We start from the raw sequence: 14667 nt of genomic DNA, 5'->3' as shown, positions 1-14667 counted from the left end.
AAAAGGAAAACCAGACAGGGTCTGTGGTTTGTGGACTCTAGGTCCAGGGAACGAGACCAACTGCCTGAAGGGGGCAGTCTTCACCCAGCCCTAAAGCCAACCCAGCCAGGGAGAGCCTGAGCGCTCCCCCCCCCCCCTGCGCCTCCCATAATCAGGGTGGGGGATGCTTTCTCCCATGCTTTTCGGGGCTAGCTCCTAGGAAGGGAAAAGGCCTGAGGTGCTTCGTGACAGGTGAACACCTGAGGTTCAGGCAGGCTTGAGGCAGGCACACACCGGATGGCTGGCTTCCTTCATTTATCTTAGGAACGGCAGAGCTGGGGTACAGTCCCTCTCCCCTGCCACATCCTCCCCGTCTTGGAGGGTGACCAAGGGCCACGGTGTAGAGAAGGCACAGCTCCACACAGCCCACCACACCTGGAGACCATGGCCATCAAGAGAAAGGTTTGGGAGGCTAGAGAGACGGCTCTGTGGTCAAGAGCACCAGCTAATCTTCCAGAGGACCCAGGTTCAATTCCCAGGACCCAGGTTCAATTCCCAGCACCCTCATGGCAGCTCACACCTATCCCAAGAGGCCCAGTGCCTTCCTAGCCTCCTTGGACACCAGCACTCATATAGTACACAGGCTTACATTCAGGCAAAACACTCACACACACAAAATAAAAATATTTCTTTTTTAAAAATAGAAAAAAAAAGAGAGAAAGAAAAACTAGGCCTGGCCTTAACAAGAGGACAAGGGGTCCCCAGCCCTGTGAAGGACCAGTGAGCTTCTGACCCCACACTTCTCCATCCTCACTGTCACCAAGCACTAAGGCTCTCTCGGGCTGCTCCTGACTTGGTCACCAAGATCCACACGCTAAGGGCTCTGCATCTAGGCCTGGGAACCGGCCAGGCATCCTCCGGATGGCCCGAGGAGGCCACGTCCCAGGGGATGCCCCTGCCAAACCTGCACTGGGACCAGCTGCCAGGGGGTGCGGTGAGGCTGGATCTGGGAAAACCTTAGGAGAGGCCTCCTCCCTGGGGCCTCTTCCCGATTGATGCAGGCAGCCGGAGGCCAATGACCTAAGCCACGGTGTATGCCAGGCTTGCTGGCACAGGGAGGGAGAGCCTGGCGAATGGTCAGCATGCAGAAGGGACACTGTCTGTGCCCACAAGTACTGCACAAGAGAATGGGTTCCCGTCTCCTCTGGAGGACAACTTCAGAAGGTGAAGTACGAGGCAAGATGGATGTGGGCACTAAGGCGGGACGCTCCCTGCCTGGGAGGTTAGGGCATTCTTTGCCATGGCCTGCCACAGTCCCCACCTGGGATGGATGACTAGTCACAGGGAACAGGTCACCAAGTCAACGTACTGTAACCAGCGTGCCTTTGGGTACCTCTCAGGAGGCCGGGCCAAGCTAGACAACATGTCACATTTGTGTAAGGAAATGAGATCACCTTTGGAGTGACTTGGGCCCGTGTGGTGACTCACAGGCTCACAGTGAGAGACGCTAACCCCGTTTTGATGGCAGGAGATTCCCACATGGGAGAGGCCTGGTGGGGGACGGGACGGGACACGGACCATCTCTTCCCAGGGGCCTACCTGTGCCTGAGCCGTTGCTGGCCTGGCTCTGTCCCTTTGGCGGCTGCTGAGGCTGTGCCGGCTGCTCCTCCGACCTTAAACAGGAGAAAGGCGAAGCTTATGAGTGAAGGCCTGTGGCAGCACCACATGGAACTCAACGTCAGCGACAGGTAGGATCCGCCGGCCCCCGAAGCTCCCCTGAAGTCTGGGGCGTTGGTGAGGACAGAGCCCAGTACGTGCAAAGGTGCTTGCCCCATGGTGTACACTCTAGTTTTCAATGGGCAAGCATTGTCTCCTGAGCAAGAAGTTCACCTTTCCTATTAATTTTAACACAGTTACTCATTTAATCCTTAAGCTCAGGAAAAAAATAAAAAATAGCTCACTAACGAGAATACCAACAAACCTCTTTATCCAGCACCACGCGAGGCCACAGATGGATGATACCCCAACATCCCTGAGCTGGGTTCCATGCCAGCCATCTCCCTGGCTTCCTGCCCTCTGCTCGGTACAAGATCATAATAGTCTTTACTGAGTCTAAGGACCCCCTCAGGCTCTGCCTTCACCTGGAGTCTTGCCTATCTACCTGTCTGAGCCCGACTGTCAAGAATACTCAACTGCACACCCTGAGGGAGCTATACCCCCAACAGCAGGCTGGGTCACACCCCTTAGATGGCATCTCTACCCCATTTCTCCAGCCAGCGATGCCCTCCTCCGGAGTGTCATGGTATCAGCCATCTTGCCCTGCACTGGCTTGGACCACAGGCACACAGGAGTTGTTCCTGCAGCCCATAGTTCCTAGCCTCTGTCTGCAGCTACCTGCAGCTTCAGGGTGCAATGTGAGTACCCATACGTGTCTGTGGGGATGTGGGTGATACATGTGCATGTGTTGTGTGGTATATGGATGTGTGTGCTACATGTCCCTACACAGCCTCCCCCCGACCCCAGTTCACTAACATGATTAGGAATGAAGGAGTCTCCACCTGGAAATGTCTCTCCCTCCAACCCCTCCACTTTCAGGCTTCCAGGAGGCTCCTAAATCTTTCCCCATCCTCAGCATGAAGCAGGGAAAAGGCCCCCTTGGTTCTCCTAGGACCTTCCATTTCTTCTTCCTGGGTCACAACCTGGATGCTCCTCTCTCATCTGCATCTGAGTTGGACCCTCTTAAGTCCTTGAGGGCCCTACAAGCTCACTCACCAAGGAAGGAAGGTGAGAGAGGAGGGCTAGATCCTTAGAGTGGGGGCTGGGGTTGGGGGGACAGACGGTGGGCAAAGAAGCTGCGGCTTCTGGGGAGGTAGCAGGGATGGGGTCAGCCTGGAGCTGAGTGCTCCTGCTAGGACCACCAGGGGTGGCCTGGCCTTCATGGGAAGCTGGGGAGGCAGCATGGAAAAATGGCATCCTATGCATAACGGAATGCCATTTGACTTCTGAATCTCTAAGGTCACAGTCCAACCCAGGAGAGTTCTGGCTGAGGCCTCTAGTGTGGGGACCACACTTGCAGCCAGGACTAAAAGGCAAGGCAGGGTCCCCCTCCCCAAAAAGGCCCCATGGTGAGCCCTACCCTGGAAAACTCTAAACAGGCCACAGTGATCTGGTTCGGAGACAGGGTAACCTGACTAACAGCTGCCATAAAGCACATGAACTGTCACCAGGAAATGTCAGGACAGGGAATAGGCAGCTTCACTTCCCAAGACCTGGGCTTCTCAAAGCTGCTACTGTGGATGGAAGTGGATGCGGCCACACAGGAGCCTGGCACTCAAGACTGAGCTGTGAGCACTATGACCAGCCTGGCTCATACTAGAGGGGCACTTAGTCCCCATGGACAAGCGTGGTCCGGTTGGGGTATTCCAGAGGCAGTAGTGTGTGTCCCACAGTGCTGAGAGTCATTCTCTATGGCCTAGCAGGGACTAGGACAGGGGTTCAGAGTTCAGTGGGGTGAGGGTGGTGGGTGCCAAACTGGGAAAACTGGGGGTCCTCGGCCCGCAGCCTTATCTTCCAGGTGGCACTATGGCTGCTGTGCAGAGGGTGTGTGGTCTTGTCGCCTGTGTGATGCTCTGTATTGACACGCTTCCTGCCAGAGGCAGCCAAAGCAGAAGCCTCCACGCTCATGAGAGTGGTCATCGGAATGAATGAGGAAGGAGGCTGCGGGTATCCAGCAGACTAAGGGCTTAGAGTACTTATCCAAGGAAAAGCTGTCACCTGTAAATATCACGTGCGGAAGCGGAGGCGGCAATGTCACCCACTGGGTGAGCCTGTGAGATGAGGGTGTGAACTTGGTAGGCTGTATACAGTGAAGGTGGGGGGGGCAGGGTGCTCAGGACCCCGCCCTCCAGCTGCAGAAGCAGTGAAGCCTCTGTGTGAGCCACAGGGCTTGGGCAGGGCTGCAGCAGCCTCTGGAGAAGGGTAATGAGTATAGAGAAACACAAGGCAGGGTCAGGGAATCAAGTGTCCCCAGAAGGTCCCAAGAGGCTCAGCCAGCCCTCTGGGGCTAAATAAAAAGGTCAGAACAGGGCCCATGGGTCAGGAAGCATCTTCTAGCCAAGACTGGAGGGTTAACTGATGGTCTGGTGTCTTTAGACCATCATGGGTCACAGCTCTCTACACAGGCCTGGCTGGTGACATGATCACCCACACTAGGCTCCCCACCTCCCAGAAAGATATTTTTTCCACACCGTGGCTTGGACAGGCTCAGGCAAGACTCAGACTTGGGGAGTTGGATCAGGCCAGCAACACGACTCACCTTTGTATCCCTTCAGGGACCAAGAACAGTATTTCTCAGATGGCCTAGTTCTCACTACTCCTGACCCATGGATACGTCAGGGATCCGAACTGAGGGTCCAGGAAACCCTGCCCCCTGAGGAGGGGTGAATGCTGTGGTTTAAACTGCAGCTTCTCTTTCAAGTGTTCATGAAGCTCAGTTCTTGGTCTGATGGTGAAGGGATTGGGGGAACCTTTTAAAGACTGAGCCTGGTAGAAGGTTCTCAGGTCCTAGGAGCAGCCCTGCGAAGGAATTAATGTAGTTCTCTGGGACCCTGAACTAGTTCTCACCAAAGGGTCATTAAATGCGTTTGATCTTGCCCGGCCTCCCGGAGGATGTCATCTCTCTCCTATACACTCTCCCACCATGCACCACGAGTCCCCACCAGGGCTGAACCAATGACAGCATCGTCTCCTTCAAACTCTGGAACCACGAGCTACATAAACATCTCTGTGTTTGTTAAGTACCAGACTCGGTGATATTGTTACAGTAACAAGAAAAGATGGACGCGGGTGTCACCTGGCCTTCAGCACCTCCTGTATTTTCTGTTCCAGTTCTATCCGGCGCTGCCGCTCCCGATCGAGCTCCTGCCGCAGCATCTCTGAGTTGGTCTCTTCTCGAAGCTTCCGGAGCTCCTCCTCTGTGGAGAGAGGAGCCGGGCGATGAGCACTTAGGCCCACTGTCCCCTCTGACAACACTGCCCAGCTCTCTAACAGCAGACGGGTTCCTGCTCTGTAAGGGACCAGAGCACTTGAACTTCCTCACGTGTGCTGAGTGCTCAAATGGCAGGCGTGCTCTGGTCCGGTTCTGCTGTCTGTGGGGACACCGGCAGCTCTCTGACCCCTTCTCTGGGGTATACACTGTGTGTGGGTGGGAGTGGGTGGGGTTCTTCACTGGGATTCCTTTCACACAACACGAGGCAAGGCTGGGGCACAGCATGGACGAGGGCTTTTACTGTGCTCAACAATAATGCCAAGGAGAACTACACAAGCCATCTAGCCAAGCCATCACCACACAGGACACCTTGGGGCACACACTACCACGCGACTGGGTCAACACAACTGTGACAGAAAGGCTAAAGGCTCCAGGAGGTGCCCGTAGCAGAAAAGAGGCAGGGCAGCCTCAAGCCACCCCAACACAGAGGAGCCCGGGGCTAGTATGAGGTCTGGGAAGCGGGTGGGGTACCCCTGGGAAGACGCTCACTGGGACAGACAGGAGTCAAGCCCTGCATGAAACTTCCGGAGCCAGACTGCAGATGGCTGGGGGAGGGGTGTTAGGTGGAACCCTTGGTAGCTCGGAGGGCAGAGGAAGCCAGGAGCTGAGGCGGGCAGTGGCCTCCAACTGCAGATGTCAAGACATAAGGTCAAAGTCACTGCAGAATTGCCCTTTGTTCTGAGCACATGAGAACTCCCTCATGTCACAGGCTCACAATTGCGAGAGGAGTGTCCCCCTCCACTTTTTCCAGTGCTGGCACAAGAAGAGGGGTCCTAGTTAGCACCCCTTTCTCTCTCTTCTTACATCCCACTCAGGATCGCTCAGCTTAATTAAGGCAGCCAGGATTCTGGCGGTGACGGGCCATCGCCCTCAACACACTCCTTTTGTGTGCTCAGTTCCCCTGTGGTCCCCACAGACAAGGCTGAGCCAGAAGGGAGTCTTGAGTGACAGCCCTTGGCCCTGCTCCTGGCAGTCTTGAATCCTAGCAGAAAGGCGGAGAGGAAAAGAAACATCCCTCTAGGAGCAGTGAGGGTAGGGCTCGGGTAGAGAGGAACAGAGGTCCCTCTGCCCGCTGACCCTGCCCCACGGGGCAAAGATACAATGCAGAATGGAATCAGAAGCAGAGTCCTAAGGTGTGCTCACCAGGCACCCTCGGCATTCCATGATCCGTCACACGTGTAGGGAGACCTTTACACACTCTCCCCTAACTTTGATCACGCAGGATACTACCTCAGGGAAGGGAGGCGGTGATGCTCCTCAGGGCTCTGGGTGAAGTTTGCCAGAGACCACACAGGTCCTTGGAGAAGGACACAGCAAGCATGGCCTCCCTAAGAGTATGTCCCAAGTCACACATCTATCTGTCTCCATATCCATTCATGGGCTTCTCTGACTCCACTCCACCATCCCAGGAGGTTCCAGAGGAAGGACTCTACTATCACTGTCTGCTTCAGCCGCAGGGCCTGGTCCAGCTCAAGATGTCAAGGATACAGTAAAAGGATGGCAGATGAGAACTTAGCAACATAAATAGGTGATTTGGTTACAGGGATACATACACTGGACTGGCCAGGCCATAGAGGAGAACAGTGATGGTGGGTGAGGGATAATGTGAGCTTCACAAGGTCCATGGCCCTGACCACTTGAAGGGCATATGTATACAGCACTGCCGGGGCCCTAGACATCAAGCATGCGGACCCTGGTCTTGTACTGGGATTCTTGGGGACACTGACCCAGGAGAATGAGGGCACTAAGAGTCCTGTCCATGATACCTGCAGAGGGCCCTGGGCTTCTGGGGGGTCCATAGCCCATGAGCTCTAGGCATCACAGGGCACCCCACACATCCCACTGCTAATCCTAGCTAGGAGGTAAGGCTACCTTGATCCCTCATTGCCTCTTGGAGCAGCAGTGAGGACCCAGCTACACCCAGCCTCAGTGGCAGACACTCACTGAGTTCCTATGCCTTAGCCTCTGTCAAAGTTCCAGGGACACTAACTGGGGAGACTCTGATGCCCAGAGCAGACATCTGGGTGGGAACTGGAGCACAGCCTCAGGCATATGAATTAGGCCCATTGGGTAAGCCTAGATGCTAGCCCTTGCCTGCCTGGACTCCTAGTAGGCAGAGCCTTGCCTATAATGTGAGGGGAGACCATGTTAGAAAGCTAAGAGAGCCTGGGCCTCTTAACATGGAGACTGTACGATCACTTGAGATGGATAGGACATGAGACAACCTCCACCGGACCCAACTCTCAGCTGCCTGGCCTCTCCTATACAGCAGAAGACCTATTGGGGCTCACTAAATGAGCAGGTGGCTAGACCAACCATCTGCTAGCCTTCACTAAGACGGACCAATAAGTTTTCTCCCGAAGGTAGAAATCTACCTGGCTCAGCCAACTCAGGGCAGACAATCAGGCCAGCTCAAGAACCAGGTGTGCAAATAAATCTTTTTTAAAAAGGGGGGTGGGAATGCCCGAGAGATGGCCCAGCAGTTAAGAGTGCTTACTGCTCTCGCACAGGACCCAGGTTCTGTTCCCAGCATCCACATCAGAGAGCTTATCACCACCTGGTAATTCCAGCTCTAAGGAACATGATGCCCTCTGGCCTCTGGGCACCGCACTCATGTGGTGTACATAAACTCACCCAGGAACACATGGACTGTCCTGGTTAGGGTTTCGATTGCTGTGATGAAACACTGTAGTGAAAAGCAAGCTGGGGAGGAAAGGGTTAATTTGGCTTACACTTCCACATCAGAGTCCATCCTTGAAGGAAGGTAGGACAGGAACTCAAACAGGGCAGGAACCTGGAGGCAGGAGCTGATGCAGAGGCCACTGAGGGGTGCTGCTTACTGGCTTGCTCCACATGGCTTGCTCAGCCTGCTTTCTTATCAAACCCAGGACCAACAGCCCAGGGATAGCCCCTCCCACAATGGGCTGGGGCTGGGCCCACCCTCATCAATAACTAATTAAGACAATGCCCTACAGCTGATATTATAGAGGCATTTTTCTTAATTGAGGTTCCATCCTCTCAGATGATTTTTAGCTTGATTTTAGATTTCAAGCTGATGTAAAACTGTCTGACACACCGTACATATAAAAATGATAAATGAATCTTTAAAAAAAAATAAATTACGAGAACCAGATGTGTGAGCAGACTCGGCCTGGGGCATTCCTACCTCCTATCTCTGTTTCTATACAGACGATGCTTTCACCACAGGATAAACAGAGCTGGGAAACCTTACATCATTTGGCTTTGCTGGGGGGGAAACTGAGGGAGCTGGGCTGAGGCTGGCGGGGGCGGGGGGGGGGGGGGTGTCTGATGCTTTCCTGCCTGATCATCTGATCCCTTACCACCCCCCATCACTCCATGGCCTCTTGGATGCCAGCCCAATGTGAGGATCAAAGCAATTCTCTCTCCACACCTTACCGTGGCTCAGCCAGGAACAGGAAATTGGGCTTTCCTTAATTGGCCTCCCCTGAATGTCTGTGTCTTCCCGGTGTCACTAAATCATGAAAGCTCCTCACCATGTTCCACTCACGGCAGATGATTAGCCAAGGGCGGCCAGGAGCACTGCTGAGACAGATGTGGGCACAATCCCTCCCCAAGACGGAGAGGGTGCACAGAACGTTCTTGCCAGGGTGGAAGGGCATGCGTGCAGCCCCCTAAGAGGAACTGAGGACCTATTTGTGTATTCCCTACCAAATACCTCTAGCCCCACCCCCAGCACCCCAAGAGCAGGAAGCTCAGCCCTGCAAGAGTACATCTGTGCCTCCATGTCACCTGCCCTCCCCAGCCGTTAGCGGCTCAGCTGCAGGGGCAGGTCCACTGCAGCCCTGCCAATTTAACAAGTCAGCCTGTCTGTTCCCTAGAGAGCGCCAGAGACTTGGCACTTATTTCCTGGTGGCGCAGAGAGCTAAGCACAGAGAACCAGCTGGGTTTCTGAGCCTTTCTTCCCATGAACTCTTTCTCCCTCAGCTAATGGCTCCCTGTAAAGCCCTCTCTCTGCCACTAAAATGATGAGGCCCGGTGTCTGGGTAATGTGGGCCAGCTTCCACCCCACGGTGACACATTTAGGTCAGATGCGGCGCAATACAAACCTAGTCATTGGTTTCTCCTGCTCCTCCCTTAGAGGAGGAACAGGGGAAGGCTGCCTGCCTGCCAAGCGGAAAGCGCTGAGCTGGCTGCCTGTAAGGCCATCCTCGCCCTGCCTCCCCATGGAACGGAGTCTCTTAGGACCATGAGGGCCATGGTAGCCAGCCTCCATCCTCAGAAGAGCCTCTGCCTTGGAATTCTGACTGTGGCCTGTTAGCAGTTCCAACTTTCTTTGGATCCCCAGTACTGTAATTCTGTCACTGTCATGACTCTGGGGTTCCCCAGCCTCTAATAAAACCCCTACTGTTCAGAGACTGCTGATGCTGGACCCACCTAGGACAGACCATGGAGATACGTGGCCCCTGATCCCTTAGTCAGGGGGTGAAAGTCTCCCACAGAGTGAGGGATGGGATGATGGAGTCTCTTGAATATCTAAGTATTTGTTTCCTGTGGCTGCTACTACACATTCTTACTTAATACAATAGTCACTATCTTAAGAGTTTTAATGGTCAAGAGATCAAACAGGTGTTCTGGGCTAGAACAGAACTGTCAATGCCCAGTTCGTCTGGAAGCTGGTGGAAAGACTGGGCATATTCCCTCCTTTCCATCTTCCAGAGGAACATGCTCTGCTTGGCTGGTGATCCCCAAAGAGCAGTGACTTTGTGCTGACGCAACTCCACCCTTCCCAACTCTGTCTGGCACCCCCCACCCCCCCACCCCAGCTTCCTCCTTGTGATTGCTCTGCACAGATAATCTTGGATCTCCTCACATCAGGCTGACAACTCAGTCACATCTGCCAAGGCATGGTCGCATGCATAGGTTCCAGGGATTAGGAGGCGAACACTCCTGGGGAAATCGAGATTCTACATACCATGTTCTCCCCTGAGATAATACAGGGCAAAGGAGTACCCAGTAGACAGAGGCCCATAGAGGACTTTCCAGCCTCGAAGTGTTCTGAGCATCGCAAAACAAGAAGCCCTCCTTCGGTGGGCATAATGGCCTTCCTGGGTTCAGGGACACCCCCAACTGGAAGGGTCCTCCCACCTCACTCTCTTGTCTCTCTCCAATTATGCCCCCAAACAAATTAAGCAGGACTCCCCAGCACCCCAATGAGACAGCTCTGGCAATGAATGCTTACACAGACTTTCTCAAAACCCAGAAATGAAAGGAACCAATGAACAGGACGTCACCAGAGGCAATGGGTGTGCCATCCTATAATATGCTCATATAACCCTGAGCTGTAAAACAGGAAGACACCTGCTCTCCAGTGCCCCCTGTCCTAGGACAGAGATGCATACAGACTCAGAGGCTGTGGCTGACCGTCCTGTCCCCCAATTCCCACAGGGGGCTCTCACAGGCCAAATCAAGCAAGCAAGCCATATAGGGTCTGTGTCTGAGTCACAAGTGAGGAGTTAGGCAAAAGCCACGGCCTAGCACATTAGACCACAGAGTAGAGTCAATGCTGCACAGCTCTGAGACTGCTTACCACATGCCACCAATGGTGTGGCACAGCTCCTAGCCCAGGGTCCAGCTTTTCTCACAGGACTGGGTTCTGGCCATAACAGACTCCAGGCCCTTCCTTCTTAGGGTCCCTGAATGACCCAGGTTAGGAAGATGGCCAGGGAGCCTGCAGAAGGCCAGGGGAGTGAGAACACCTGCTGAAGATGAGTCAGTCCCCCAGATTTCCAAGCCCCAGGGGTGTACCTCCAAAGAAGAGTTCAGTGTCACCATTTAGAAGTCCCAATTCTAGACTTCTGCTCACACAACACCCATGCAAGCACACCAGCAACCCAATTACCAGGAAGACAAGCAGGATGACTCAGGTGCACAGGACCAGAGGGAACCAGGACAGTCCCTGAGGGACAAGGTCCACCCCCAATTCCCACCCACATAAGAGCTGTTGAGGCAGCAAAACACATGCGGAGGAGAGAGAAGGCCAGGGGACTCTTTCTGTGTCTAGGTACACCCTTACATCTGCAGGGATCTAAAGACACCAGGTCACCTGTGATAGCAACCTTCAGGGACCCTAAGAAGGAAGAGACATTCTGATCCCCATGCCCAACCCCATTTGGAGACTGCCAGACATTTCCAAAGCCAAGAGGCAAAATGAACTCAAGAGTATGAGCCCCTGCGGCCAGAGGGGCCTGGGATGGAAGAGCATGCCTCGAAGAGCACACCTGACAGAAGCTATGGGAGCCTGGCACAGCTGGGCCACCTGTCCACTCATCTGGTCCAGGTTTTGGCCTCCCCAGGGTCTGGAAGATGAAGGGCAGGTGATTCATGGACCCCTGACCCCAAGAAACTTAAACCTTCCCTCTTGTATGCTGATTCAAGGGGATGTAGAGGAGATACTCAATGCAGCCCATGGTCACAGCCTGCCTAGGTGGCGCAGCCTCCATGGCTCCTGGCCCACAGGGAAGGAAAAGGACTTCAAAGCTATTTTCAAATCTGCAAAAGCAGATCTCTCAAGCAGGAGTCCCTTTGGCACAAGATGCAACAGGCCCAGACTCAGCCAGAGGTTTAAAAAAAAAAATCAAATGATAAGGCTTAAATAAAATCTCTCCCCACCCAGCTGGAGCACACACAGAGAAGCCACCCAGAGGGAGAGAAAGCTGTCTCTTGCCAGGCTGGGCTGCATACCTGGGCACCTGAACAGATTTCTCCCAGCCCAATTTACCCTTCCAGTTATCGTGAAGGATTTTTCTAAAAGACAAGGCCTTATCCTCCCCAATGGACCAGGTATAAGTCACCTCCTGAGCTCAGGGCATACCTTTACCGTCAGCCCCAGAGAAGCAGCAGCTGTGTGAAGAAGCTTTTCTCTCCTCTGGCCACTCCACTCGGAGGGTGTCTTGCTCTCTAAGTCCACCGCAGCCAGCCTGCGAGGTTTCCTAGTGCCTACTTATCTCCGTGTTATTCACTGTCCTGCACAGAGGTGGCATTTACCGCATGATGAACTGGCAACACCAAGCTTAATGATCCTTCCATCAGACAGTGCGTGGCCAAGCTCTGGGTGTTTCACATTCTAACATGACAGGCTGCTTGGGCTTTGGTGTGGGTGAGTGTAGGAAATCAGTCATGGGACTAGGGTGGCGCCCTGAGATTTTTTTCTTTAAATGCAAAACAACAACAACAACCCAATAAATGAAATAAGAAAGAAAAATAAATGGGATTCTAGGGAGAACTACTGCTCAGAAGGGCTGGCTTCCAGACCCACCCACCACAGCCCTTCGGTATGACATGGGGGGACTGAGGTGGCATGCTGCCTCTGATCTCCGGAGTTGGACTTGAAGGCCCTGGCTAGCACTGGACTGAGAGACGTAAAGACTCAAATGTGCCTGCCCTAAGGTCTGGGAGGAGAAGGGCAAGGGCTGGAGAGATGACTCAGTGGCTAAGAGCACTGGCTGCTCTTCCAGAGGACCCAGGCTTGAGTCCCAGTAAACACAGGGTGGCTCCCAGCTGTCTCTAACTCCAGTTTGGGGGATCCAATGCCCTCTTCTCGCCTCCATGGGCTCCAGGCATGCATGCAGCACACAAACATACATGTAGGCAAAAACCCATATATACAATTATTTTTGGTGCCTGCTCCATCCACTCCTGGGGATGCATCCCTCCAACCATGCACCAGCAGCCAAACTTTCTCCAAACATCAAGCTCACTGCTAGACACCCGATTTCTGCTTAGTATGGGCAGGAGGGCAGGCAGGAATAACCTATCACCGGCAAAGTGAGGTGAGCCCCAGGAGCTCTGCTTGGGTACACATGCTAGGGAGCAAAGGCAGTAAGGTCAAACTGTGCCTGGGACCAAACACTGCTGGAGAATAGCTTTGGGAGGTGCTAGTAAGGTCCCAAAGGATGTGCAGAAAGGCAGGCCTGGGGGTGGGGCAGCACCTCCATCCGTCTATCCACTCATCCCATTATCTACCTGTCCATCCATGTGCTCACCACTGGTTGATACAGTCAGTGGTCTGCTGAATTATCCATCCATCCATCCACCCAGATGTGTACTGAGCACCCTGCAGCTGCCAGGCTCTGGGTCCCCACCCATACAGATGAGGCAGCAGCTGCCTTCTCTCTCTCCCATGAAGTCCAGTTGGTGGACGCCAAGGTGGACAGGTGATTGTGCTGCCCCCTACAGGGCTAAATCACACCTCCCACAGGCCACTGGACGGTGTCTCTGCCTGATGAGGCTTCCCACAGGGGACCACTGGGAGCAGCAGAAGATGGAAGGCTGACGGCCCAAGTGACTTCTCTCCCCCACTGCAAACACAGAAGCTCTGTCACGCCACCTAGAAGCAGAGATAGGATGACACCCTCTCATAGCCCTGGGAGCTGATGTCGTGCTCCCGGGGCAGGATGGGAGTCCACAGAGACGGACAGTGGCTCCTGATTGGAACACTTCAATGAAAATCAATTGTCATTGCCCAAAGCACTCTGCCAGACCTGGGACATGGAGCCCTCAGCATGACACAACAGATGAGCATGTACAGCCTATGACTTCATCATCTCACCCCAAAAAAGCAGGAGCCCTGGCCCTGGGAGCGGCACCAGGGTATTTGAGTTTTTCCTCTGAAATATATGAGCTACAGGCAGAGGCCAGGGGTTTGGGGGGACTCAGCGTCTGTGCTCAAAGAACTCCTGTCCTGGGCAGTGGGAAGTCTTAGGGCCAAATATCTCAACTGCAGTGAGGACTTCAAGAGTCTGTTTTACTGGGCAACAGAAATGATCTAGAAAAGCAAAGGCTTTGGGGTCCTCCTCACCCATCTGTACCCTGGGTACAGATCCCAGGGCCTCACACGCCTTGGAAGAGCACTAAGCCATGCTGCCAGCCATAGAAATATGACACTGTGGACCTGACGGATCAGGTCCTCTAATTTTTCTTAGAGGCCAATGTCATCATTTTTCCTGGGAAAATGTCTACAGGACCCGTGTCTAGCTCATCTAGGTCTTCTGCCCCATTTCATGACCTCTTCTTGCCACTGGCTACACTCCCTAGGGACAGAAGCAGACCCACCCCGGCCTTATCTTTGAGCTCCACAGCACTTAACTTGTAGGAAGAGGCAGAAGTAGGAAGACAGGAGGCCAGCCCTTCTCCCCCACCCCAGCAAGATATCTGCAGGCCCGGGTCTGGAGGACTGGACCCAGGCACATTTGTCAATGGTACACCTCGCTCCGTCTCTAGCTGGCCTCGGGACTGCTGCAACTCTTCAGAACACTGGCGGCACTCTGGTGGCTCGAGAGCCTCCTGATTTCCAAAAACTGACAGTGAGGCAGTCCTGCTGGTCTCTAATCACCTGGATCAGCCACCCTAGGTTTCCTTGTACCCCGTGCCCTGAAAGGCAAGCGGCCACCACTCAGCTTCTTCCGGAAGTTTTCCCACAGGGCAAGAGTCAGCCACTCTAATCCCTCATGTGTTGAGCAGGAAGGAGGCGACCAGGAGTCTATTGACAGCTGTGGAGCAAAAGTCTCCCCCTCTCTGAGTCCCATGCTTCAGGAATCACCGCTATCCACTGGCTGCCTCCACTGGGAATCCACTTACACCACTGTATAAGTGGCGGTGGC

At 54.0% G+C, this 14667-nt stretch overlaps 1 protein-coding gene across 2 annotated transcripts in view; it reads right to left on the bottom strand.

The window, feature by feature from the left end:
* Gramd4 (GRAM domain containing 4) overlaps positions 1 to 14667 on the bottom strand; it is an 80719-nt gene that overhangs the window by 15053 nt on the left and 50999 nt on the right. For both annotated transcript variants that reach the window (XM_076556522.1, XM_076556521.1), the window contains exons 4-5: positions 4832 to 4952; positions 1579 to 1652 (exon numbers count right to left, since the gene is read on the bottom strand). In XM_076556522.1, coding sequence (XP_076412637.1) covers positions 1579 to 1652; positions 4832 to 4952 — 195 coding nt within the window. The remainder of the gene's footprint in view (positions 1 to 1578; positions 1653 to 4831; positions 4953 to 14667) is intronic.

This window comes from Peromyscus maniculatus, chromosome 20 (assembly GCF_049852395.1).
Source record: "Peromyscus maniculatus bairdii isolate BWxNUB_F1_BW_parent chromosome 20, HU_Pman_BW_mat_3.1, whole genome shotgun sequence".
In the NCBI taxonomy this organism is placed as follows: domain Eukaryota; kingdom Metazoa; phylum Chordata; class Mammalia; order Rodentia; family Cricetidae; genus Peromyscus; species Peromyscus maniculatus.
Note: the sequence above shows the minus strand (reverse complement) of the source record. Positions and strands in the feature narration are given on the sequence as shown.